This window comes from Hippocampus guttulatus, chromosome 16 (genome assembly GCF_054856545.1).
Source record: "Hippocampus guttulatus isolate MCC_2025c chromosome 16, RoL_Hgut_1.0, whole genome shotgun sequence".
NCBI classification, from domain to species: domain Eukaryota; kingdom Metazoa; phylum Chordata; class Actinopteri; order Syngnathiformes; family Syngnathidae; genus Hippocampus; species Hippocampus guttulatus.
The window spans coordinates 13090692-13117768 of NC_141276.1; the positions used below are offsets into that span (position 1 = coordinate 13090692).

A 27077-nucleotide genomic window follows, 5' to 3' on the forward strand; every position below is an offset into this window, starting at 1 on the left:
TTATTATGCTGCACCGTTCTCCAATCCAGGTGCTGCTTTTGAGTGACAGGCTAATTTGGAAGTGTCGCTCTACCAACAAACAAATACGCGTAGCACTTAGTAAGATGCTGGCATACTGTAGATGTTGATGTTTTTACAAGCAATTACATTTGGATTGAGCTTTTTTTTGTGTTGGCAATCAAACAATTACATCAGTACATCACGGGCGCACACACACACACACACACACACACACAGACACAGACACACACACACTGTACATATAGAAAACAATTTGCTTGACTATTAAAGGACTGTTCCTTTTTCTGGATGGCCGTCAAGGGCATCCTCCCCTATCATTGACCATCGTCTTGTTCTCATTGCTCAACGTTAAGTGCAATTTAATGAGTCCCTTTGATTTGGGAGCTGCATTGTCGCCACTTTCCTTATGTTTATGAGCATGGTAACCAAGGAAACTGAGGGGGGGGGGAATGGGGTTGGTGTTTTTGGGGGGGGGCACTGGAATGAATTGATGGCATTTCGGTTCAATTCAATGGAGAAAATAAAGTGAGTTGAATTTTTCAACTAGATGCCATTGCATTTCATTTCAATGTCAATTTTCCATAATATGTCCCCTTCAAAGCACTTATTGGAAGCGGATAATAGGTGGAGGAACTCATATTTTGAGACCACAGCTAGCAGTTATTTTGCTTGTCACGGCCACGTGAAGTGGAATATCTAGGTCGAGGCAGCGCATGCACACCCAAAATGCACCATCGGTGTCCCAGAGTCAAAAGTGCACAATTACACACATCCAAACAAATCAAACAGCCTCCACTTTATGAACATGAATGAGCATGGAGATTAGCGTGAACAGCTCTCAAATCTTTCACAGCATCTCAGTCACAGCAGGGGAGCCGCTTCCACACGTCATCCGCACACGCGTGCGCGCGCACACACACACACACACACACACACACACACACACTAATGCAGCCAAACTGGGCTGTGGCGGGCATTAAGACTGACCTGTGACATGTAGCCTGTCGCTGCTGACCTCAATCTTGAGGAAGAGGCGACCCCGGCGCTCGGTGTGGTCTGTCCCGCACAGGCTTGGCACGTTGACCACGCATTGCTTGTGCACGTTCATGTCGCAGGCTGGACGTGACAAAATGTGAAGCAAAGGAGAGCAAAGGGGTGTTAGGTTTCAAAGAAAAAAGACGTGGTATTCAAAACGGCAACATTTGTCAGAAGACAAATTGCTAGCTGGCTACTATATAGCCATTGGAAATTTTTTATATGTGAAACTTCATACATGCTGCACATACAGACTATAGAAAAAAAGAATTCCTTATTCAACCAATCAGGTTTATCTATACCTAATGTTGTGGCCCGTAAGCACATAAAAGTAGCACTTTCTTCCCTCGACTTGGCCGACCTGTGGAGCCAAAACCTTGCAAGGAGGCAAGGACATGGTAGAGAGAGGAGGAGAAACATGTACCAATTTGTTCTGCCCCATTCCTATTACCTATCTACGATCAGGGCTCCGAGCGGCGACCCGCAGATGGATGGAGCGCGTAAGAGGAGAGAGTGGGAGAAGGTGATGGATGGAGATGACTTGCGAAGATGAGGGGCACGGCGTACCGAGAGGAAAGAAATGTGATGAGGGAGAGAAAATGGGGGAATAAGAAAAGAATCCATCCATCTAGCCGTTTTACACACAGTGAACCACCGTTTTAGATCCACCCGTGATAGGTGAAATGCTGTAAAATGGAAAGACCACAAAATCTCATTACAACACAACTTTTACAACACATTGTAAATGGTAACATAAAAATAAAATCACAAGCATAAAATGTCTAAAATTAGAGGACATTAAATGTACGATCCGTGGACATGTGTATTAGAAAAGAACCTAAAGTACAAATTTTCTGAGTTTCCGAACCCCAGCCATGCTAACCACTACACTACAGTGCTGTTGAGAATACAGTGGTACCCACAAAGTTTGGAGTACTACCAAATTTGTTCATGCAAAAGAAAAATGGCTCCAAGGTTAATCTCTTCTGCAACCGTGATGTCGTCATCATCACATGAGGCGTTAGCACAATTAATTACCGTATTTTCCACACTATAAGGTGGTTCGGAGTATAAGGCGCTGCGTCTTATACATTATATGAATGGCCTATTTTAAAACAGTTTTCATATATAGAGCGGACCGCATTATAAGACGCATAGCACAGAAGCTACAATAGTGGCTGCGGTTTCTTTATGCATCCACCAGATGGAGCTACACTAAAGGGAATGCAATACAATACAGCTCTATTTCTATCGAGCTTTCACAACCGCTGCCTCTGTAATATAGCGCTTTACCAAACATTTATAGCGCTTTACCAAACATTTACAAACTACGTGCAATAAATCACAATATTGATCAATATATAAGATGCATCCGATCATAAGGCACACTGTTGGCTATTGAGAAAATTGAATGCTTTTAGGTGCACCTTATAGTGCGGAAAATACGGCACACCTAATTTTGGCCACATTTTCCAGCATATAAAGTCATGATGGTTGCATATTATTGCCTAAATGGTTCACATTAAGAGAAGGTCAGAGCTGTTAGCAATTGTACTTGTATTTTCTTATTTAAAAAAAAAAATCTTCATTGTCACTGGCCTCATCAAGTAGCTTTTTGGGAATGAGGACTTTGAATCTTTAGCGACTGGTTTCATGCATTTGAGCTCATCTGTTAGTGCTGTTACACAAAAGGCAGCTCTGAGTGGTGCTATAAACAGTTATGTTAGCTTTTGATGAGAAGCCAATGTAACAGTCTAGTTACACACTGTCACTTGACTTGTTCGTGCTTGTTGGAAAGAAGAACCACAAAGTGAAGAATTACAGACTGTTATGCTAGCTTCTCATGCTCACTAGCTAGCATGTCTTTCTATAATAAGTTAAAACGGTCATTGGCTAACTCTCCAACGGTGAGCACGAAAAGCCACTGGTGCAGTTGACAGCTTCCCTCTTTGCTGCTTCTTGTCTAGCACAACAGACAAACCGCTCAAGTTCTTTTTCATGTGTGCGGTATGTTTTACATTAAAATTTTGATGGTTAAAGTTTGGTGATGCAGTACCTAGTTACTAGGGGTACTGCAGAAAGTAGGAAAATAGGATAAAGAAGTCACAGGATGTAGATAGATTCGTAGAAACATTATAATTTGAGTGGAAACTGCTGTAAGGTGAGTTTTTGACCATCAACTGTACTCCCATCTGTTCTCATTAGGGATGGTACAAAGAGAGAATCTGTGGACGCATAGACGCCATACTCACTGTCACATTTCATGCCCTGATGAATGAGGCCGTAGAGCAGTGAGCCACAGTGGTCGCAAAAAGTGGGAGAGCCGTAAGAATGTATCTTGAACTTGTGCTTGCTTCTGGGATCCTGGAAAGATGACAGCGGGGAAGCATTGTTAGCATGTTAGCGCTAAGATGTTGATTCCCAACCAGTGTGCTGCAACACACAAAATGATTCATTTACTAGACGCGTGTCTTCATTCATCCCGCCATGCCAGCGACGTATAGTGTCGAGCGCAACAATAACTTCCACCAGTTGACAGAAGGTACAATTAACGTGTGCTTTATCCTGTTTGTTTATTTAATATTTATTTGTCCAGGTAGGGCAATCTATGAACAGACACTATGAAAGGCTAAGTTATGCGGTTGTTTTAATACACACTGTGTAATTCTCTTTGTTTTATGTTTAGTTTGACAGTGGGCTGGGAGAGGCAATAAAAAGCTTCAAGATTTGTCAACTATCTGCCAGACTGCTGCTCGTTGTTAACTGAATCGAATCATTGCCACCATACAGTACTTGGATCGCGAAGCAAACAATTCAGTCAAATGACAACTTGTACTGTGTGAAAAAAAAAAAGATAAATCAAGGCTTTTGTATCTCAAAGCACCACTATATGGGCCTTGACACTGGCGCATGATATGCCTTCTGGCCACATAATCTTAAGAGAACCACATCTCATTGAACTTTCCGCCTGAATGAAACAGCAAGGAGGTAGCTCTTTTTATAGCCACAGATTAAAAAAAGAATGTACATGAGACAGCCATCCATCCATTCATTTTCTCTAGCGCTTGTCCTCATTAGCGTCGTAAGTGAGATGTAGCCGATCCCAACTGACTTTCATTGGAGAATTACACAGGTGGAGATGATGTCATCCACCAGCGTCTCACAAACTGTGCATGACTGACAAGAAGAAAGCAAGCAAGGACGAATCAAAGCAGATAATGCCAAAATATCCATCTGGAAGCGAAATGTCAGGCCTTTGTCAGTGTGTATGGCAATGTGTAAAGTTTGCGTTGCTCGTCTGACACTTCTCTCCATCTTGTTATCCTGGAAGGCATCTTGCCCGTTTCAGTGCTCCAGTGTTAGAAAAGCACAAATACACAGTGAATGGACGCGGGCCGTGCCAAGAGACGTCTAATTGAGCAGCTGTTTACGTTGGCCGGCACAACTGGCACAAAAGATGTTTGATACAAGCGACTGGGGATTGACACTCTGATAGGGTTCCAGAAACCCAAATTCAAATGACGACACTTGACCGGAGAAACAGAAGGGACTGATTATCTGAGATGGGCATTCCATCCCTTGGAACGGCCCGACCCACTTTTGGGATGGAGGATGGAGGACGAATTTTTACTTTTTTTTAAAAAAAGGATAGACTAAGCAAGGACGGAAGTGGGTTTTCATCCGTCCCTTTAATTGCCCTTAACCAGACTAATTATGTGATGTCGGAAGGCAAAATAGCAGGGCCAGAGGACAGCCAAACACTGTATTTTCTTGACAGGCTATTAACAGCATAACACGTACGACTCGCTTAGTCGCCATTACAGAACTCCTCTCCTTCCTTTTTTATCTCAATTGTATTTTTATAGCAACACTGCCACCTAGTGTAGAGAGAGAGCGAACAAAGTGCCTACGGACACCCATTTCACAAACGATAAATCCAGCCAGTTAAGAAAGCTGGCTGTGCTATATGTCTCTTAGTGCCCGCCCACCAAGATGCTTATGCCCCGCCCCCACCCGCCATTTGAGGCATGGCTTTCTAAAAGTAAAGTTTTTATTCTATCATAGTAGCTATTTTATGCTGATCACTAAGACATTAAAAATATAAACACGGATGTCATTTTTTTGATTGATGGCCAGTCTTATCTGCAACAATCAATTACTGTGTTACTGAAAATAAGGTTTTATACACGGGTGTGCGTGTATGCGATCAATACGTCAATTTTTGCATGCGAGAGTCCTGCACATTTTTCAAATTGTGGCATTATGTAATGCTAGACATGTCATGTGTTTTGTATTTTATGGACTCGTTTCTCTCGTGAAGAGGAAAACATCCTAAAATCCCTAATACTTGGGTGATCATTCTATTTTCAGAGGTTGATGTGAGTACAAGTAAAAATGTTAACATAAAATTTGGTGACCATCAACCGCAGTTTTGGCACATTAGGCAACGTTTAGATTCCTCCACTATAGGTTTACTTTAAACTGTCATGTTGCATCATTGTATGGCAAGTGGAAAAAGGACATGCCACATTAGTTTCAGTAATGAAAGAGGTATTTGAACCGTTTTAACACAAGATTCCATGGGAGCCATAAAGCAAACAATCGTTGAACCGAGTCGAAGCGATATGCCAACCCATACGCCATATTGTATGTGGCCCTAATATTAGCCGTACATTCGGCAAATAATATCGTAAAACTTAGGATATCATCATACATTCAAAAGCAATCATTCCGTATCAATCCAATGAGATTTTGCTTGATGATACATCTCCAAGGAGGAAGCATATTCACATTTCGCTGCACTTTGCCACATCCAATACGGCTGCCCCATTGACGTACCCAAGGCGTCATTTTATATGTACCGTATTTTCACGACCATTCGACGCACCGTATGGTTGGGCGCAGTCTCATTAATGGGTGCTATTTCTGTATTTTACACATAGACAAAACACACTGTATTATTGGGCGCAATTTTAAAGTGGTAAAACATACGCCAGCTTAAACATACGGCATGCATGCGCGCACGCTAAAAACACGTTAGCTTGTAGCATACCAAGACATACAGATACAAGCTAAAAACACGTTTTTAAAAAGGCAACGGAAAACTGAGTTCCGTTGTATTTTATTTAGCCATCGTACAATGTACTCACGTTTTTCGATCAATCATCACCCAGAAATCCATCAAAGTCCTCATCCTCTGTATCAGAATTGAACAATTGTGCAAGTACCGGTAATCCATCAAAAACGCCGTGTTCCCTCTCGTTGTCAGTCACTCTCATTGCCATGTGGCTCACAGAAATGATGCCGGCTTTGCCAAAAACTCGAACAACAGTGCAAGCAGACACGTTCGTCCAAGCAGCCACAATCCATTCGCAAATTGTGGCGTAACTCGCCCGGCGCTGCCTCTCACTCTTTGTAAAGTTGTGTTTGCCATCGATCATTCATTGTTCCCATGCCGTTCGCAACTTTACTTTGAACGCCCGGTTGATGCCGATGTCCAGCGGTTGGAGTTCTTTAGTCAAGCCTCCGGGAATAACGGCAAGCTCAGAGTTCATTTGCTTGACTTGGTTTTTCACCGCTGCTGTGAGATGGGCACGCATGCCAAAAGCATAACCGATGGCTTGAAGTTTGAACTGAGCTTCGTAGGTGTGTCTCTTTGTAGAATTTATTTTCGGGGGTTCTTAGAAACCAAAACCGAAGTTGTTTTGCAACAATGCACATAGCCACACTCTATACAGGTGTTGGTATCTGCTTGGGGCGTACCTTTAGCGTCCACTTACACGCCCACCCTTCACTCATTGGCGGACTTCTTCCCCGCATGCCTGTCCTCACTCACATCTGCCTTTTCTCTCTCTCGCTCTCCATATGTGTATATATATACACGCCCACCCTTCACTGATTGGCCGACTTCTTTGCCGCATGCCTGTCCACAGTCACTTCCGTCTTTTCTCTATATAAACAGCGTGTCGGCTGTCAGTCAGGTTTTGGAACTCAGCGCATAGACAAGACGCTCCGCATCATAAGGCGTCCTGTCCATTTTGGAGAAAATTTTAGACTTTTAATGGCGCCTTATAGTCGTGAAAATACGGTAATATAAATTTTGTCTATCATAATACTCGTGTTAAGCTCATACATAGTTTTTGGACTCAAATGGCAGAAAGCCTCTTTTATTGATGCAATAGGGAAGGTGAAGTAGCATCAGCAGATCAGGCAGGCAGAGGCAAGTTACAGATGAGCAGGAAAGTTTTTAGTGTGCAGAAGGCGAGGTTGTGATCTCCACCTGTTTATATGTTCCCAGGGCTGGTAAAAACAGAACAGACTTGAACACAATTTAGTGAATTACACAGCTTGAGCCTGAGAAGTGACCCTTCAGCCATGACAGACCGGCACACTACAGTGAGCAGCTCAGGCATTTGTAGTGGAGGTTTGCACAGGTGCAGCTGATCAGCCACCACCAACCAGCCTGGGGGAGGGAGCAATCAATTAAAACTTGACTGCATGATTTGACACTGCGGAGGGCATTCTCAAGGTCCTGGTTGGTGCGCTCTGACTGGCCATTGGACTGGAGATGAAAACCAGAGGTTAAACTGCCTGTGGTCCCTAAAGCTTTGCAGAAAGCCTTCCAAACCTTGGAAGTGATTTGGGGGGCCACGATCGGACACAGTGCGCAAGTGGGATGGCATGTATTCTGACCACATGTGTCCCAATCAGATTTGCAGTTTCGAAAGTAGAGGGGAGTGAAATGGCATGAACCGCTTTAGAGAAGCGGTTCACAACGGTGAGGATAGTGCTGTTCCCTCTGATGTTGGGTAGTCCTGTGGCAAAATCCAGTGTAATATGGGACCATGGCCGATGAGGTACAGGAAGGAATGCCTGAAGAAGGCCTGCAGGATCTGGTGAGATGGCTTGTTACCGGCACCGGTGGGGCAGGCTGCAACAAGATCTTTGACATCCATAGAGGACCACCAACATTACCTTCGTATAAGAAAGAGAGTGCGACTGGCTCCTGGGTAACAGGCCAGCTTGGAAGTGTGAAGCCACTTAATGACTGAGGAGCGAACAGAGAGGCTATGTGGCTATACCCTTGGATAAATCACCAATAGAAATGAGCGAACCCAAGGAAAGGCTGCAATTCTTTCTGGTAAGTGGGTGTGGGCCAATCCCTTATGACACTAAGTTTTTTTTGGGTCGACTTGAAGCTGCCCGGACTTTAATGAATCCTAGAAAACCATTAAACTGAGTGTATAACTCACACTTCTCAGCTTTGACATAAAGCTTGTTCTCTAGCAACCTCTGTAAGACTTAACGGACATGCCGAGTGTGTTCAGACATATTGCGGGAGTAAATCAAGATGTCATCAACAAAGTGGTTCAAAAAGTGACAGAAAACATTGTTTACTTGGGCTTGGAAGGTGGCCGGTGCATTGGCGATACCAAATGGCATCACAAGGTAGTCAAAGTGCCCAAGGTGTGTTAAAAGCCGTCTTCCTCTCATCCTCTTCCCAGATGCGTACTAGATGGTAGGCATTATGCAGATCCGGTTTGGAGAATATACTGTAGAATTATGCTATGAGGCAAAGGCTGACTTAATCAGGGGGAGCTGGTAACGGTTCTTCAGGGTAATCTTGTTCAGTTCCTTGTAGTCAATGCAGGGACAAAGGGTCTTGTCTTTCTTATCTACAAAAAAAGAACCTGCTTCCACTGGGGAGGAGGATGGTCTTTTTTTTATCCTAGCAGCTAATGACTGTACAGTTTAGCAGAAGGTAACAGAGCCCCAGGGAGTAAGTCACTTGCACAGTCAGGGCTGGTGAGGTGAAGGGACATGGCTCTAGATTTACTGAATACCTTCTGTAGGTCATGGTACTGAGGGGGAATGCCAGCCAAGTCTACGTCAGGGGTAGGAGGGCCTGCCTCGGGGTCTGCAGTGGGAAGAACAGAAAAAGCAGATTTCAAACACAATTTGTGGCAGTGCTCACTCCATCCCAGCACTTCTTGCATGTGCCAATTGAGATGTGGGTTGTGAGTGCATAACCAGGGATGACCTAAAAGGAGTGGTTACCAGACATGACCAATTTGACAGGGATGTGCGATGGGTCACTCAGGCCAGATCCCTCCCATTCAAGACATGGGCTACCAGAGGTCTTTCTAATGGAACGAGAGCACACCCAACCGCAGGAAGTTCTCCTCAGCTGCCGAGTCCACCAACACTTGCAGAGGAAACTGGAATGGACTGAAGTACAATTAGGCTGGTAGAACCAGCGGGGAGGTAGTCGTAGGTGCAGGGTTGTTTTGGCCTGGTAGCACAGGGTACTCTTACTGGCGAGCAGGCCTGTTTGGCCGTACTGGGCGGGCTGAGATGAAGTGGCCCTGGGTCCCACAATACATGCATGCCTTGTCCCGCATGCGACGCATCCTTTCCGTGGAGGTCAGGTGTGCATAGTCCACCTGCATAGGTACCTCCCTGGGTTGTTCTACTGAAGGACAAGGGATGGAAACGGATCGTGGGGACCAAAATCGGTTACCCTCTTGGGTAAGACATGGGTAAGAGGACCATGTACCATCCTGTCGCTGCTCAGCAGCCCTCTCGAGCAGGCGTTTTGTCAAGACGGATTGCCAGTTCAACGTAGCGGGCCAGGCTTGTTGGAACATCTCTCAGTGCCAGCTCATTTTTTATCCACACGCGCAAACCCTTACGGAAAATGCCACGGAGGGTTTCCTCATTCCACCCACAGTCAGCTGCCCATGTCCAGAACTCCACTGAATATTGCGCCACAGACCGGTTCCACTGTTTCAGAAATAAAAGGAGATGGGGGACTCTACCTAACGCTTAGGATGGTCAAAAACTGCCTCGAGACCGACATTCAGCATAGTCCATGTCCAGGTTTGACTCCCAAGAGAATGTTGCTTCTGCCCAGGGAAGAGCCCTATAACATAATGAACCTTCCTTTCATCAGAGGCAAAGGTCTGAGGGCGCTGGCAAAACATCAGGTTGCATCAAAGGATGAACCCTCTGCAGTTGTCCAAATCTCCAGCGAAGGACTCAGGGTCCATTGCATATGAATCTCAGGGGGGCAGTGAGACAGGAGCAGGGGTGGCAAGAGAGTGGTTGGTGAGCTGCTGGGTCAACTCAGACAATTGGTTCATGATAGTTTAGTTAGAACTGACCAAGGCTTGAAGCATCTGCTCATGTTGTCGAAGCAGAACTCTCTAACTGGCAAGTGCCTAGTGACAGTTGACAGCTCTTGGAGGCATGGGTCCATTGTTGGCCAGTCCACACTGTTAAGCTCAGACACAGTTTTTGGACCTTTTATTGATGCAATAGGCAAGGTGAAGTAGCATCAGCAGATCTGGCAGGCTAGCAGAGGTAAGTTACAGATGAGCAGGAAAGTCTTTGGTGTGCAGCAGGCGAGGTAGTAATCTCCACCTGTCTATGTGTTCCCTGGGTTGGAAGAAACAGAGCAAACTTGTACACAATTTAGTGAATTTCGCAGTTCGAGCCTGAAGGGGTTTCTGTGACCCTTCATCCACGACGGACCGGCAAACTGCAGTGGGCATCTCAGGCATATCAAGTGGAGGTTTGCACAGGTGCAGCCTGATTGACCACCACCAACCAGCCTGGGGGAGCAATCAATCCAGACTTGACTGCCAGATCACCACAACTAGCTTGCGGTTGTAGCACAAAGCGCCATTCAAGATTGGATCGGCAATGCTGCACGAATATATGGTGCAAAGTCAGTGCTGTCTCGTCTGCAGGGTCTTAATTGACGCCCCATTTCATGTGCCCTCCGTTTAAGGCTGGTGACTGGTCTGTCTCTTCCATCAGCCTCATTCTCTAATCTGAGATGGAAGCGTTTTAAGGGGATGAGTATTTGCCCCTTCCTAGAATGCAAACGGTGCCTGAAGTCAATGTATTTTAATAAGCCAGCCTTCCAGATGCAACTGAACAACTTGCGACAGGGCTAAACATGGCTGTCCCACATTTGCTCACCGACTGCCAAAGGGTAAAATGTAGATGTTCACTCCTATGCCTTTCTGTGACTCTCCCAGTCACTCTATTGCAACTTGCTGAAGACACTGCAAGCTCCCGTCGCAAAACATCCGATGTGAAGTCATGGTGATCAATTGTTTGGGTGCCATCTTGGTCTCCTGATGTCAAATGAACATCATGATTAAGAGGACTGTGTAAATCCCACTTCTGATTGAACCACAAAATGTCTTGGTGATTTACGGATCAAAGATTTAGTTTTTAGCTCCTACGACTAACTTATTGAAAAATCTATTGGCAGGAATGGATTGAGATCGACCTCAAAGGTCCCATAATAAACAGTTCATCTTCTGATTAAAAAGCAATTATACACCGACACAGCAGGCCCACGTCACTGAATGCAAATCACACGAGGAGCCGAGAAAAAGCTGGCAATAGAGTAGAAGCAGAGGGAGAGAAGAATGTGGAGTTGTTATTCTGCGAATGGCAGGGAAATGACGGTCAAGGAAAATTCTAATTGGCAGGAGGCCTTGCTATTTTTTGCTCCTTGGGCACCAGCCCACCTTGACGGAGGAAATGTGAACTCAGTGCCCTCAGGCTGCTGGCTGCCATTGTTTATGGACTCGTTGGTATGCCTGTTTTCATTCACCACCTGACCCCCAAGTAGACGTGCAAAAAACTGGAAAAGCTCGTGTAGAGCCATTTCACCTCACCTGACCCACATAGGCAATTCACCAGTGTCACTAAAAACATTTTCAAGGTACGCCAGTCACCTTTGGTGATAGGGCTATGTAAACTGTTCTTGCACTGAATTGAAGGTGACATTTTATAAAAAACAACAACAACAAAGGATTTTATATTGTTTGTATCCAAATATTTGCCTGACAACCCAAATGTGAAATTAAACAACTCAGGAAATCTTAAATCTGTCCCGCTCTGAAAATATGTCAGTGAGGGAGCAGTTCTGCACTGGTGCATAACTGATACTAATTTACATAATAAGCGCCTCCACACTGAGCTTCTCTGCCCATGACTTAATCCGCGAGGCCAGGCAAAGATCCAAAGGCACTTTCAAGACATGGCCAGAGCCCTGCCACCAGACTAGACGGAAGCACGACCGTATCAAAATCAAAAGGATAAGCAGAGCTGCTGTGTTATTAGTTTAGCATTAGCTAACAGTCTTGTCAGCGTTAGCTTCTGATAACCGGCATATTTTCAAATGTCAGCTTGGGGGTGGAGGTGTTTGTGTTTATGATTAATGTCGTGGTGTGATTCATGACATAATGTACACTGTAAAATAACACTTGTATTTATGCTGAGAGCTCTACCTGCTGCTTTGGCATGCACTAGACCAGGGGTGGGCAAACTTTTTGGCTCGGGGGCCGCATTGACTTTTAAAATTTGACAGAAGGGCCAGGTCAGCACGAGCTATGGTGCATTAAAAAAAAAACTGCATTTGTTGACAGTCCATATCAAACATCAACAGAACAAAAGCATGAAAGTACGGTATTAATATACTTTTTTTAAATGACAAAAGTGTTGTTGATGACCTATTTTAGCCTGTGCATCGCTGCAGATGGGTTGTGATCAGACCAGTAGAAGTAGAGCGATACAGAGGTACTAGGTGGTCGAAAAGATTGCCCCCCCACCCCCCGTGTTCTGCAACTTCAAGTCAATGCGCCACCTGGCGGTGAAATGCCTGTCATTACAAGTCCAATTGAAATGAATGCAATCATTCACATCGAACCTTAATTGTGGACCAACCTTCGGCGGGCCGGATTAAAAAGACCAACGGGCCGGATTCGGCCCGCGGGCCGTAGTTTGCCCACCACTGCACTAGACAGTACCTACAAATATATTTTCATGTGGACGTCGAATAGTTTTTATGGTGTCCATGGTGATGTTTTGGGACTGTTGAGGCGATGATGATCGTCAGCATCCTTCAAATTGAAGCAGGACAGACGATTGAGTCAAAAATGTGAATCAGACGATGCCTGCGATAGAATCAATGGTCATCCTTTTCGCATAATCCACCATATAATTTGTTGTGATTATCTTGTGATTTCATATGATACGGCTGATTTTTGCGGTGAAGCAACAGACAGAGTTTAAAAGACAATTCAGAGTTTTCAATTCACCTGACATGAATGGTGAGTCATGTCATTCATTTTTGGTTCACATCTTCTTATGGCTGAAAAGCTTTTGGTAATGAGATTTAATGTCCTGTTTTAGTGTTAAATAAATGGTTGAGAAGTACATTGGCAATAGTTGCTCTCCTTTCCCATTACACGAAATCAGCCATATCCAAATGATGGCTTAAAAAGAAAATCCCCAACTGTATTTACAGTCAGCTCTTTTAGATGCGGTGAAGTAATCCTGCATGCAAAGAGATTCACCGATGGGGCTGCTCGTCGTGTTTGATCGCCGCGTTTGTTGTGTGCCTCCACCGATTGTGCACCGTTCTCATCTTGCTCGGGAATTAAACATGAAAAGGCATTAGGATATCAAACGTTGCATTCACTCGCCGACACAAGCGCACACGCAGAGCAACGAATGAGCTCATTAGGCGGAATTGCTACACGGTGCCATCCCTAAAGCAGCCACACCGCATTAAAGGATCGGTTGATTTCTCGATGATGAGATGTGTCGTCAATTACCGGGGGATGATGTTGATGTCGTTCTATGATAGCATTATCTAAAATACTGAGCAAAGAGGAGGGAAAAACAACAGGCAGGTGTTTGGCCCCTTCTCATGCCCCCTATTGGTCTAATTGGCAGAGGAGAGCCAGTGTTTACGTGTATGCACACGGCACCTTTCATTGCAACTCGACTTTCATCATCAAACACGGCGTTTATTGAGACCGACGAGGATATGGCGCCTATTTTACATGTGCGCGGATAGACCTTTGCATCATTTTTAAAAACAAAAGGAGCTGGGGTACTTCTGTTGACCTGCACTGAAAAGAAGAAAAAAAATTCGGATGAGACATGAATATTAATCGTAATTAGACAGATTTAGATTTACTTTTCGTGTTGTTTTTCGCGAACCATGATGTTCTGAGAAGATCGCAAGATGTGGTAGCCACCGGCCCAATCAATCTCTTCGTACTGCCAGAGCGCTTTGCCACAGTCCTCATTTTGCTCATGCACTGTTACTCACGCTTCGACTTGCAAAAAAAATAAAATGAATAAAAAAAGCAAGGAGCAACCTTGCTTTTTACTGTATATACCTGCACATTCATCAATGTGACATTGTAACGAAACAGAGGCGAAAGGATCCCAAGGTGCATACTTCTCTCGATCCATCTCTCACACCCGCATGCATATGTTGATTTACGGCACGGGTACATTTAGGGACATCCATTAGACCCACAGTCTGGGACTACCAGGAGAGCATCAAAATTCATCTTGCCTGGAGTTTGCTCAGCAACGTGTCTCACAAGTGACCCTTTTACTTCTCATTCATTGTAACCTTTCATCCACGACTGTGACCAGCATATTCCGAAAAACATCATGCACCGCAAACATGGCAACACTGAGACGCACTGTTCACTGGCCAAATGACTCAACCTGTGGTGTCTAAACTTTTTTTTCCACCGTGGAATAAAATTGCATATCCACACAGTCGCCTGTGCTTATGATTATTAACCATTAGGATTTCAGATGAAAATTAATGTACAATGATTAGGACAACACAACTTAAACAGTGCACTTAGTTATAGACAAAAATGTACATTAAGAATTAGTCTCGCGCATAAACATGAAATAAAAATGCAACCAAAATACAGGTTTAAAAACAAGCATTTCTTAAAGACCAAATGAGTCAACTGAAATGTAGCTAGGCTGCATTTGTTTTCAATGCGCGTTCGTCTCACTTCATTTTCTTCGGTTCGGCGTCTTCATCTTATGAGACATTTTCAGTCATTTTAATGTTTGATTGCATTGTTGTTTTAAATATATTTTCTTTTGTGCTTAATTCAGTAGAGTTGTAACTGACCACTAGAGGGAGCTCGCACGCCACTAGTGGCACACATACTACACTGAGAATCACAATTGGTTTTGACAGCTCTCGTATTTGAACAAGCCTATGTGTGTCGAAAGATATTGTTTTTAGTTTTTTTGCACTGACCTTCTTCTTCCGAGAACATTGTGATAAAATTTCAATTGAAACAAAAAAATGACAAACTCCACTTGTTGACAAAGCATCAACATAGTGTAAACATGAAACATATTCAACTCATTTAACAAACCCCATCATCTGTGAAGAAAGTATCTATCAAATGACAACCACATTACCTTCCATTCATATCCCAATACATTTGCAGTGAGTGGCAGCACCAGCAGGATACGATAATAATCATTTTTATCTTTGCTGAGGATGAACGCACGGAGCACAACGCTCAGAGGGTTTGGAAGCATCAACAAAGCAACAAAGCCAGGGGCATTATGGAATGTACATGAAGCTTATGGAATACACAAGCTCAAGAGTTCGAGCCCATTTGTGGCCTGGGATGTAATTAAACACTAATCCTCTATGGCCATCTGCGACAATACTGTGTTCGGATTTGTTTATCTTGTGCACTGAGGGCAGAAGTAATGATCGTGCCCCAGAATTGTCCATTTAAAAGTACAATTGAATTCAGCTTCACATCTGCCATGCCTGCATTTGTCAAGCTGAATTCCTTTGATTCAATTCAATTTTGAAACGTGTAGATTGAATAATAGGGGTGTCGGGCTTGACCCCTGGGGAACCCCACTGGCCAAAAAGGAATGTTGAGAAATAAACTGAATTTTAAAGATTTACTGTACATACAGTAGTATTCATTGAATAGACAGTCCTGAAAACTACCCCAGGTCCTGAAAACTACCCCAGGTCCTGAAAACCTGGACTCACCCCCACTCATGAGACTCATGAGTGGGGGTGAGACTCACTTTGGCTCAAATTGTCATTGAATGACAATTACAATTTTAATACGGTTATATTTATATTTAAATTTTTATTTTTATATTTATATTTACTGTATGTACTGTATATACTTTTTGTCTTCTACTTTCTCCCTTTCATAAATTTGCTGCTGTAAATTGGGAATTTCTCCATTGTGAGACAAATAAAAGGTTTCTTATCTTTTCTTATCTTATCATGTGTTGGATTTGTGCCGATAAGTAGCGTGGGATAGTGAGTGACATCATGAACTGGCTTGGCTCATTCAATAAACAGCTCACATTGCATTTGTGGTTGTGGCATCACAGTACTGAAATGAATGAATGAAATGAAATCGCATGCAAACACATTATTTTGGAAGTGTGAGTGACACATTTTCCCATCCAGCAGACTACCAATTTGCTTACCGATGCACTGTCGCGTTGCAATATGTGCGCGAGCTCACTATTCACTTCGGGGAAATTGCATAAGACGCACAGCTGTTCTGTTCCCTTTGTCGGAAGTGTCGAAAAAGCAGCTTTGCTCCCAACCAACTAAGCCACAGGCAGCTTAGGTATCTTATCACTTTATCCGAACCGCCTATTTGTTGACCGATGTAGTTTTCTCCTATCTGTCAAGTAATCAGAGACTTGTTACATTAACACCAAAAGATCAGCAGCCGGTCCGTCGGCAGGGTCACTAATCCTCAAGGTGTTAGCGAGTCATGAACTCCGGATTATCCGTACGATCTATACTCATGATTAGACGAGGGGACGCGATGACATGAGATGATAAAATGACCTATGACGCTTCAATTCACTCAAGATAAAGTCACACAGCTTTGTTATACTGACGCTTTATATGTGCTCTTAATTCGCTCTGTACCATGTGCATGTAACAGTGAATTGTTACGAGTGGAGAGCAATGTGGTTGTGGTGATGACGCAACACTGTTACACAAACAAAGACATGCTATGTTGAAATTAAGAAGCTATAATATAGGAAATACAATAATCCCCTCTCCACTGCGGCTTCCGGGTCAAGAAGAAGAGAACTCGAAATAGTGCCCCAGAAACACAAGCACACAAAACTCACACCTGTAAAACTATCAGCCACATGCATCCCGAACTAAACAACCCCTCCAGGGATTTTGACATTCAGCGTCTTGAGCGACACATTACATAACGGTGAAGGTTGAGGAAGAAGCGGAAAGCAGACGCCCCCCAAGACCTGCCACGTCCCCTGGTGGAGCTTTGTCGGAGCGATGGCGGCAGACACAAAGAGCCCAGCGTGGCACCTCGGCCTGGCGCCTCATGGGGAAAATTGATTGCCATGTTTTGTCTGTACTTTTATCTGAGGGAACCGGCAGCGCCAACAACATGATTTACAGCGCTTGTTAAAGACCTACGACTAGCAACAGTAGAGTTTAAAATGTCAGCTCGCCACTCGGAATGAATGCAAATGTGACTCATGCTGCTCATGTAAATTTTCCGAGTTGTGAACAGAAGCTTGTTTGGAATGAGAAAAAACAGCAGGGCCAAATTAAAAGGCACTATATAATGCGGTAGGGAGGGGTAAAACAATTCCTTTTTTTAATGATCTCTCTATATTGCAGCTGGGGCAGCCTGGTGGTCGACTGGTTCGATTCTGACTGTGGCCTTCCTGTATGGCACAGGTGTCAAAGTCAAGGCCCGGGGGCCAGATCTGGCCCGCCACACCATTTTATGTGGCCCGCGAAAGCAAACCAATCATGTCACGTTCCATGATGCTTGCTAAAGTCTGAACCAAAATTTCAAATCGTCATATGTAATCCACAATAACAGTCATTATTCTTGACTTCTGATTGTAAAACTAGTGATTCATCCATTTGTTGTGCGCTGTGTATTTAATATGTGGAGGGGATTAAACATTTATATGGTTTCCCGCACCCCGCCTACTGCCTGGAGATTGGCTGGGATAGGCTCCAGCACACCCCGCGAAACCTTGTGAGGATAACCGGATCAGAAAATGGATGGATGGATGGATATATTGCAGCTATGGCCGGTTGGTCTGGAACATGTCCACCGCCAAATTATTGCACTAATATTGCATTGTAATTACTGTGTGATACTCACATCACGAATGTGCACATGCCTACACTGGAATGTGCTCTATTTTCCCAACAGGGCATTTTCAGCCTTTTTTCATTTTCAAAAACATTCACTTGGAGATCCATTTTCAAATACTGTATTTGTGCACCTCCAAAACAATACGGCATCAATGGCCCTCAAGGGCTGGATGCCTCTGTTCACTTTCAGAAGGGGGTTAGAGAGTGGAGTGTCCAGAAGCTAATATCTTTTTGTCACAGGAAGTCAACCGGCTGTTTCTCTTCTCCACCACCACAGCAACAACACTGGGAGGTAACCCCTCTTGTGGCGGTTCTGATTATTGCCTATTGTGTGGAGGGAAAACTCGCATCTTTTGAGATCTCACTTTGGCTAAAAAAAAAGCACCCATTGCTGATTTTTCCAGCCGCTCCACCCAACCCCTACTGATGTCCCCCCTGTGGTCCCTCCCCGGTGGTGGCATTAAACAGTGAGTTACCTCCGCCTCCAGACGGTGGAATAGGTCAGCTCCTCGGTTGCAGTCTGCACTCCTCAAAAGACACACGCACTGTTTACCTGTTTGCTGTAAATGCCACGAATAGATGCATTTGTTTATACAAACAGGGGATAGGCTGGCTCTATAAATCCCATCTGATGAATTACATTGGATGACTTCATTGGGCTTTACGTTTATAAATCCCCCACTCATTAAACTCTCATTCCCCACGGAAATGAAGCGTTCTTTTTTAATTCTTTATTTTTTTGCTCCACATTGTGCTAAAGCTGTTTGCTTTCAGACTTTTTGACTGATTAGGAAAATAGTTGATCTAGTTTCTTGTCGGAAATGAGATTTTACAAATGTTAGTTTATTAGGCTCACATGGAGTTAAAATGGACACAGCCGCCCCAAGATTCAGTGATGTCAGCAGCTCAAGCTAATTAATGGATGTGCTAAAATGTGAAATAAGAATGACCTCATAAAGTTTGCTTTAAGGTTTCTATACAAAGCGAGGGCACAGCTTTCTTTTTATGGCGCATTTCATACACAAGCTAACCCAATGTGCTTCACATAGTTACAAAACACCTTTTGAAAGGCAACATTTGAAGATAAAATACAACATTTAAAGGCAAAGAATTTTTGGACATTAAAAAAACGGAATAATTGAAGACATTTGTTGGGGAGAGAGTCGGCCTTTCTCTTCCTCCGCGTGTTTGTTAATTTCGGATGATGAGGATGTTGGTTATCCAAATACAGGCTGGAGACGAACAGCACCTTCGAAGGTTTTCTTTTTCTTTCCTGCAGTTTACGAATTGATTCGGGCTCCTGAGAGTTTCAGATTTCGTCAGGAAGCGGAGAAAAAAATCCAGTCACGAGAATATATCGAGACAATATCATAATCAAATATCAATATCAAATCCCGGAAACAAAGAAATTGACATGTCATCTGACCCGGTGTGGCTGGAGAAAGTTGGGAGTGGTGAGGTGAGACCAGACCACCACTACCCCCTATTGTCTTCGGTCTGAGCTTTAATGTGATGGCAGGAACACAGATACTTGAGATAACAGTTCCTCTTTTGATGTAAAACATGTCCTCTGGAGGGGGCCCTAAAACTGGTGGGGGTCAAGGGGCACTAAAGGTGATTGTAATCACAGTAAGCAGGAAATACCTTCAACAGCATACTACGTTCTTTCTTTCAAGTGTTTGAACAGATCCAACAACAGAGAGGGGCTAAAAAAATTACAGGAATAAATTCCTTAACACATTTAAAAACAAAGTAGAGAAATAAAAAGTATTTTAGTGAAATTACTCATAGAACATACATGATTTGGGGAAAAAAATGTTCAAGAAATGCTGTAAACGACCTTAATCATAGTTCTGGGCATAATTTTTAGCATGGATTTAAAAGTATTTCCACTTCGGGCTGACTTCAATTCTGTTGCCAGCTTATTCCACTTGCTTTCAGCATAACAGCTTAAGGCTGATGCACCATGTTTGCTTCGAACTCTGAGCTACACTACGTCAGAACCATCCTAGGTTTATATTCTCGGAAAATTTCCATTCATCCATCCATATTCTACCGCTTATCCCGGGGTCGGGTCGCGGGGGCAGCGGCTTTAGCAGGGAAGCCTAGACTTCCCACTCCCTAGCCACTTCTATCCCGAGGTGTTCCCAGGCTAGCTGGGTGACATAGTCTCTCCAGCGTGTCCTGAGTCCTGCCGATGGGACATGCCCAGAACACCTCACCAGGGAGGTGTTCAGGGGGCATCCTAATCAGATGCCCGAGCCACCTCATCTGGCTCCTCTCGACGTGAAGGAGAAGCGGCTCGACTCTGAGCCCCTCCCAGATGACCGAGCTTCTCACCTTATCTCGGTGAATTTCTTTCATGTATTCAGGACATACACTATTCAGTGTTTTATAGACCAGAAGCATATTTTTAAAGTCTATTTTCCATCTAACTGAGAGACTGTGGAAAGTCTTGAGGAGTGCAGTCATGTTCCAGTCTCTTAGTTTTGACAGTATACAACTCTGTTATATACTCTAAATAATGTTGGCATGAACATAAGGCGGTACTGCAATTATAGACCACTAAATTTCTCATATCATCAGCCTAAAGGCATAGTCGCCAAGTAGTTTATTTGAGAGTCCAAACTGAGCCATCATAAAATCTTTATGAACTGGACTGGCCATATTTTATTTCATCAGTCAAGTATAAAATGTTTCAGCCACTAATTTCACATAACCCCTCCCACACTAGTTTAACACTCAACTTTTTTGATCAGAAGTGACAAGCATATGACGAGAATAGCTAGCGGCTCGTGCAAAAAAGCTCACGTTTATTCAGTGTTCTTCTTGTCAAACAGTGTAAACAGATGGACTCAAATGCTTGATACCAGTCGGGAAAAAGTCAGAAAGTCGGTGAGACTGACAGTCCTATGAAGCCGACTGCAACAAAATGCAAACTCGTCGCTTTCAAAAATGAGTTGCCGGCACCTGCTGACCAAATAATTCTCATGCACACACACGCAAGTCGAAAACCTGCGGGCGTCCACATGCTTCTTTGTGGGCGTCTATAAAAGAGAAATGCATTTATCACAGCAAAGCAAATCCTGCATCCCCCGACAGTCTTAACACTCGCATTTGTGATGACGGGACGGCAACGGAGGCGGAATGCACGGGTTGCAAAAAAGAAGTAAAGGACTCCAGGAAACATGAAGGATAGGGGGCAAAGGGAAAAGAATGCACATTGTCAATTGTGACCCTTGCAGCACTTTTGGAAAAGATTTCTGGTATTCAGCTTTCAAAAGAGACATATTGTATTCCTTAAAAAAAGTGACCCTCAATTAAAAAAATAAATAAAAATGAGGGTACGCACAATTTGGTGACAGAAAGTAGACTGGACATTAGACCAGGTGAAAGCACGTCTAAGTTGTGGCGCAGGTGGCAGAATGCAACTTTGGTGGATTTCATCTAGGTTCCGGCCGACAGATTCTGTGCTCATGTTATTGTATTTCATTCATAAATTTGACATCAACATGTATCAGACTCTCTGAATCGATGTATATACTGTATATCTATTCAATGAATGCATTATTTTTATTCTTATCTTTAATATCTTTTTATAAGCACCCTTGTACTGCGGGCGGGCTGTCACACTCAGACACATGATCAGCGTCATCTGAATGTCTCTTCTTGCATTCATTCATTCATTCATTCATTTTCCGAACCGCTTCATCCTCACTAGGGTCGCGGGGATGCTGGAGCCTATCCCAGCTGTCTTCGGGCAGTAGGCGGGGGACACCCCGAATTGGTAGCCAGCCAATCGCAGGGCACACAGAGACCAACAACCATGCACACCCTCACTCACACCTCGGGACAATTTAGAGTGATCAATCAGCCTGCCATGCATGTTTTTGGAATGTGGGAGGAAACCGGAGTACCCGGAGAAAACCCACGCAGGCCCGGGGAGAACATGCAAACTCCACACAGGGAGGCCGGAGCTGGAATTGAACCCGGTACCTCTGCACTGTGAAGTCAACGTGCTAACCACTGGACTACCGGGCCGCCCTCTCTTCTTGCAGTACCTTATAAATCACACGTGTCAAACTCAAGGCCCGGGGGCCAGATCTGGCCCGCCACATCATTTTATATGGTCCGCGAAAGCAGCTCAAAGATGTCGTTCCATGATCTTTTCTAAAATGTCTACCAAAATCTTAAATTCTCATATGTAATAAATAAGAGATACATTCTAAGCATTTTCTTGTTACCAAAACCCTCATGACAGTAACTTAAACAATAGCTGAATCAACACTTATTCTTGACTTCTTCATATGGTTTCAGTCATAACGGCCCTCCAAGTGAAACGCTAACTAAAATGTGGCCTGCGCCAAAAATGAGTTTGACACCCCTGTTAAAAATGAAATTTGCACTTGCCGATCGAGTTGAGTATATGCTTCCATCATACTGACCGCGCACCTCCCTGGCATTGAATTTAATAGGGAATGAAGGGAGCCGCTTTGATTGGCCGGGAAATCAAATCAAGACCCCTTCCTGGATGTAATCAGGACTAATAGCTGCGAATGCAGCCCATAAAATATGCTGTTACATATTTACAAAGCCCGTGCTTTTGTTGTTGATCAGATCGAGCAGAGAAGCTTGCTCTTGAGGGCACGCAGTAATCAAAATGGGTCAGCGCCAAGTGTAGGCAAATCATTGAGTTCACCCGGGAGAGGTAAATGTCAGCTGAACTTTTTGTTTTTTTGAGAGTCCACCTTTCGAAGAAGCTAGCTTCCTCGCTAAAAAAAAAAAAAAAAAAAAAAAAAAAAAAAAAACATTTCTAGGGCAGCCCAATATGTGCGCGCGTGTGTGTGTGGGTGTGGGTATATGTGTCTGGAAGCGTGGGTTTGTATCCTTTTGTGCTCATTTCTATACCACACTGCAATGCACTCAAACACAAATAGAAAAGCAATTTAGCGAAATAAAGCCTATTCCCAGGGGGAATTTCGGTTAGAGTCAATCCCTGTTTGTTTGTTTTTTCGCAGTAAAACAAAGTTAAACCTATCAAAACACCCTTTTTAAAATACATTATCAAAGTATTTGAACATAAAACATCTAATAGCAAGCATAAAATGTATAAAAATTCCTGTACGCATTGTAGTGTTTGTGGATGCATGTTCCCTCAACCATCTTGTGACCTGATCACATGATCAGCTGTTCACTGTAGTAACTGCTGTCCCTGAAAGGGTTAAAGAGGCAGGATCTTTGAGCTGGTGTGCGATGTCAGCAAGTCTGCCTATGAGTGTCTGGGCGAGAGCGGTGGTTGACAGCAGCTTGTGTGAGAGCGTGCTCTGAGTGTGTTTATGTTTTACTGTCCTTGGATTTATTATTGTATTTGTTTGAATAATCCCGTTGGCCAGAACAGCTGTGGGGTGAGGAGCAGTTTTTGGGTGGGGGTGGTCTCCAAGGGCCCACTTCATAATGCAGATGTGCTTCTTCTATATTGAGACTGTCGTAATGTGTGAATAAGACCATTCCATTTAAAAGGGAAAGAATGGAGCTGCTTTATAATTGGCAAGGATAGACTGTGTTGGCTGTGACCACTCCCACACCACTCCCACAGCGGCGCAGCCCCTCACTCTTGAAATTACGCGAATCAGCCTCTGCACTGGATTTACATCGATGACAAACAATATCGAGCCCGTTGGGTATTTAACTCTTTCATGCATCCTGTAACCTGATAACATCAATAATCACAGTGTTGTTTAAGGCACATATTCCTTATCCTCTGCAAAAATGACTATGATTATTACTGCAGCTTACTGAGGCAGTTACAGCAGTTGTGAAAGTCTCCTTCATTGTATCTATGACTATATTTATAACCGCATTGATTGATGATCGCGACAGGGGGTGAGGACAGATTCCCTGACCCTGTTTACCTTCCACTGTTGTATGTGTGACTGTTGCTCTGTCATATGGTTAGCTTGACTTCTTCTCGCCGGTGAACCCGTAAATTAGCGTGTACTCGAGGTCGTAAAAACACCTCAAGCATGGAGTTAATTTAGTTATTTAAATCAAGGTACCCGAATTACTCCAGCACTCGTTTCAGCCCTAATTACAATTCATCCCTGAATGTTCTTCTGCACCCCTTACTCGATTAAACTTGCAAAATGCCATGAAACAAGTCTGCATGTGCTTTAAACTCATCATTTTACCTTTATCTTTTTTTTTTTTTGCAAACCTTTATTGTGTTTCTTCCTCTTGTGAACTTGCCAAGATGAGGCGCATTTCGGCACATTAACTGTCATTAAAAGTGGGTTGCGTATACCCATTAATTAGTCAGACATACAGTAATTGGCATGCATTTTGATTGCCACGATTAACTGTAGTTTATCTTTCATGATTATCAGACTTTAATTAGCCGACACAACAATCTCTTTCTCACACACACACACGCACGCACGCACGCACACACACACACGCACACACACACACACATACACACACACAAGCAGAGTAATAAGAGTGCTGTCAGACTATCACTAATTGCATTCTCAGGCATAAGTGTATTATTTCAATGGTGTGGTTTGTGGGTGCATAATCGTTGCAGTTCTCCAACAGCGGCACCAATTTCTTCAAGTTCGGAGGGAAGGACCGAGTCGCAATGCTGAAACTCTCCACTTTAATCTCCTCCATCCTCTTAATTGCTTGGCTCTCATCTCCTGCTGCTGTCTCAGGTCTGCCGACGCCATTTTATTTTTTAAAAAAAGGGCTTCCGTCATTGTCAGGCGGCGGGATGACGACTTTTAATGAGAAGAGATGGTCATGAAAAGGGGAGGGGTGTGTGTGTGTGGGGGGGAGGGAATCGCACAGGCTGCTGTTATGTAATCGCATCATTAGACGTGTTTTGGCACAGAGACGAGAGTTGGTGTTGTTTTAAACCGCTGCTTATCTTTTTTTCCCATCGCTCAATAAAAAGGGTCATTTTTGGTTGTTGTCTTTGAATACGTAAGCACTTGCTTCGCCCTTTCTAAAACTGTAATGATGTTGTCCCTTTGCCCTCATATATATTTAAAAAAAAAAAAAGCAGGAACAGGTCTCCAGTTTGAACTTACCAATCGCAAATCACATGATATTACCGGTTTTTCTTTGGATCTTTGATTTCAAGCCTTTATTTTCCCATACCTTTGATTGAGGTTCACCGGTGACAAGGTCGAAAAAAGCATTGGCCACTAAGCGCATTGAGTCACATAGCCCCTGTTGAGGACTTGCCACATCTGTCATGAAATTGTGGATCCAGCCACATATCAAGTAGGCCTCAATCAGCTCAATTCAACCCTGCCATAAATCATACTACTTCAATTTTCTTTTTCATAAATACGACGTACCGTGAGTTGATCCTCCCAGTTTTAGCATTTTCTGGCCTCCACTACTTGACCCGAGTCTGCTGACCTCAGTACCCTACTGGGTTTATTTTCCATCTCCTCAGAACCTAAACCGGTGAATGATTTGTCGAGCTGTAGCATCATTTTGAAATGGTACAAGAGGCCTGGGTGGCGGTAGTTTCGGAGAGGAGACGATAACAAGTCTCAAACTGCCACACATGTCAACAGTTGCCACAAGGCGAAAGAAGCGAACAAGAAGTTGTGTCATGTCGCAGCTCAACCGTCTGCCAGTGTGACGCAAACCCTCCGCTTTCATTCTCTGACAATTATCCCGTGTTGTGTCAAACGCGGCACGCTTGCACGACCACAAGAAGCCACGCAGGAGATTTCGGAAGGTCAACTAATTTTATGATGAACAGTATAGTGGTGAAATTTGTTCCTTGTTGACATTTTTGGAACATGGGCAGCGGCGGGCCCGGGAAGCTAAAGTGAGCCTCTGGTAATCTAAGTGACAAACTGCAGCTGATTTACACATGACCTCGTTTGGCTGCGGCTGATATCTAACTTACTGGACTGGAAGCGGAGCGCCAAATCTTTCGTGCATTCTTGTTTTATTTTTTGGGGGGGATGTGGGAGGAAGCTGGAGAAAAACTAGGCAGGCACGACGAGAACGTGAAAGGTTTGCAAACCCAGTAGCAAGGCATCTTTGGTAAAAACATTTCTCAAATTTGTCCGCTTAGGCATCTAGAGACACATGATGCTAATGCGCTAACACACGCTATAAAATGCTGCGCAGCCGTGACAGTAATCAGGGCGAAAGACAGATGGTGGGAAAGAGGATTTTTTTTTTTCCCCCGACGTGAGTAATGGCAACATGCGAGACATAATCTCCCGCAGTCGCCGGGGCCAAATCTATCAATGACATGAAGGCATATCAAAAAGGGAAGATTTGTAAAGGGACTCCATCCGTGTGTAAGATGGCGCACACGTAACCTGGTTGTGAAACGCGTATTGTTTCTCTCGGGGTGAGTCACGGACTCAGGAGTGGTCCTTGACAAATAATACCCGACTATTTACCACCTCCACTACACAATGTACTGAATGAAAGTGCTTTGCGCTCAAATGCTAATGCCAACATCTGTCCTTTTGCGACATGGGAGCGGATCAAAGCATCTGTCGGACGCGTGACGCCATTCGGGCGACCTGCGATTGCGAAAAAGGGCCCACCGCTTTTGTGTGCGCGCGCGATGACGCCTCGCTGATTCAGAAGATGACTATCAGAGATGGAGGAGTAGTGGTGCGACGGGTGTGAGTGAGTCATAATCGCTCGGTCAGAAGGCGATCAGATACGTTAACGCGTTGATGTGTGTTGCAGAAATCCTCTCGGTGGATAAACACGGGGGCAAATTCGGGTTTCACCACTCCACTCGTGTTAACTGACAAAAAGTCACTTTAAAGATGGCGTATTTTGACTTAAAAACAGTTCGCAGATGTCTTAAGCCCCCAAATTGCCAGAACAGTCTTTCAAGACCCAAAAAATATTTAGTTTTGACCCACCAAAAGAAAGTGTAGACTTGTTGCGGTAGAACATGAGTTGGTTTCGCCAAAGAGCGGCACAAATGAGCCTTTTTTGAAAAGAAGGGTCAAGCTGA

General features: G+C 43.9%; 1 protein-coding gene across 1 annotated transcript in view; it reads right to left on the reverse strand.

The window, feature by feature from the left end:
• The window catches only part of prkcab (protein kinase C, alpha, b), an 89560-nt gene that overhangs the window by 30278 nt on the left and 32205 nt on the right, over positions 1 to 27077 (reverse strand). Inside the window, exons 4-5 of the mRNA XM_086133771.1 lie at positions 3309 to 3420; positions 1009 to 1137 (exon numbers count right to left, since the gene is read on the reverse strand). Of these exons, the coding sequence (XP_085989897.1) occupies positions 1009 to 1137; positions 3309 to 3420 (241 nt within the window). The remainder of the gene's footprint in view (positions 1 to 1008; positions 1138 to 3308; positions 3421 to 27077) is intronic.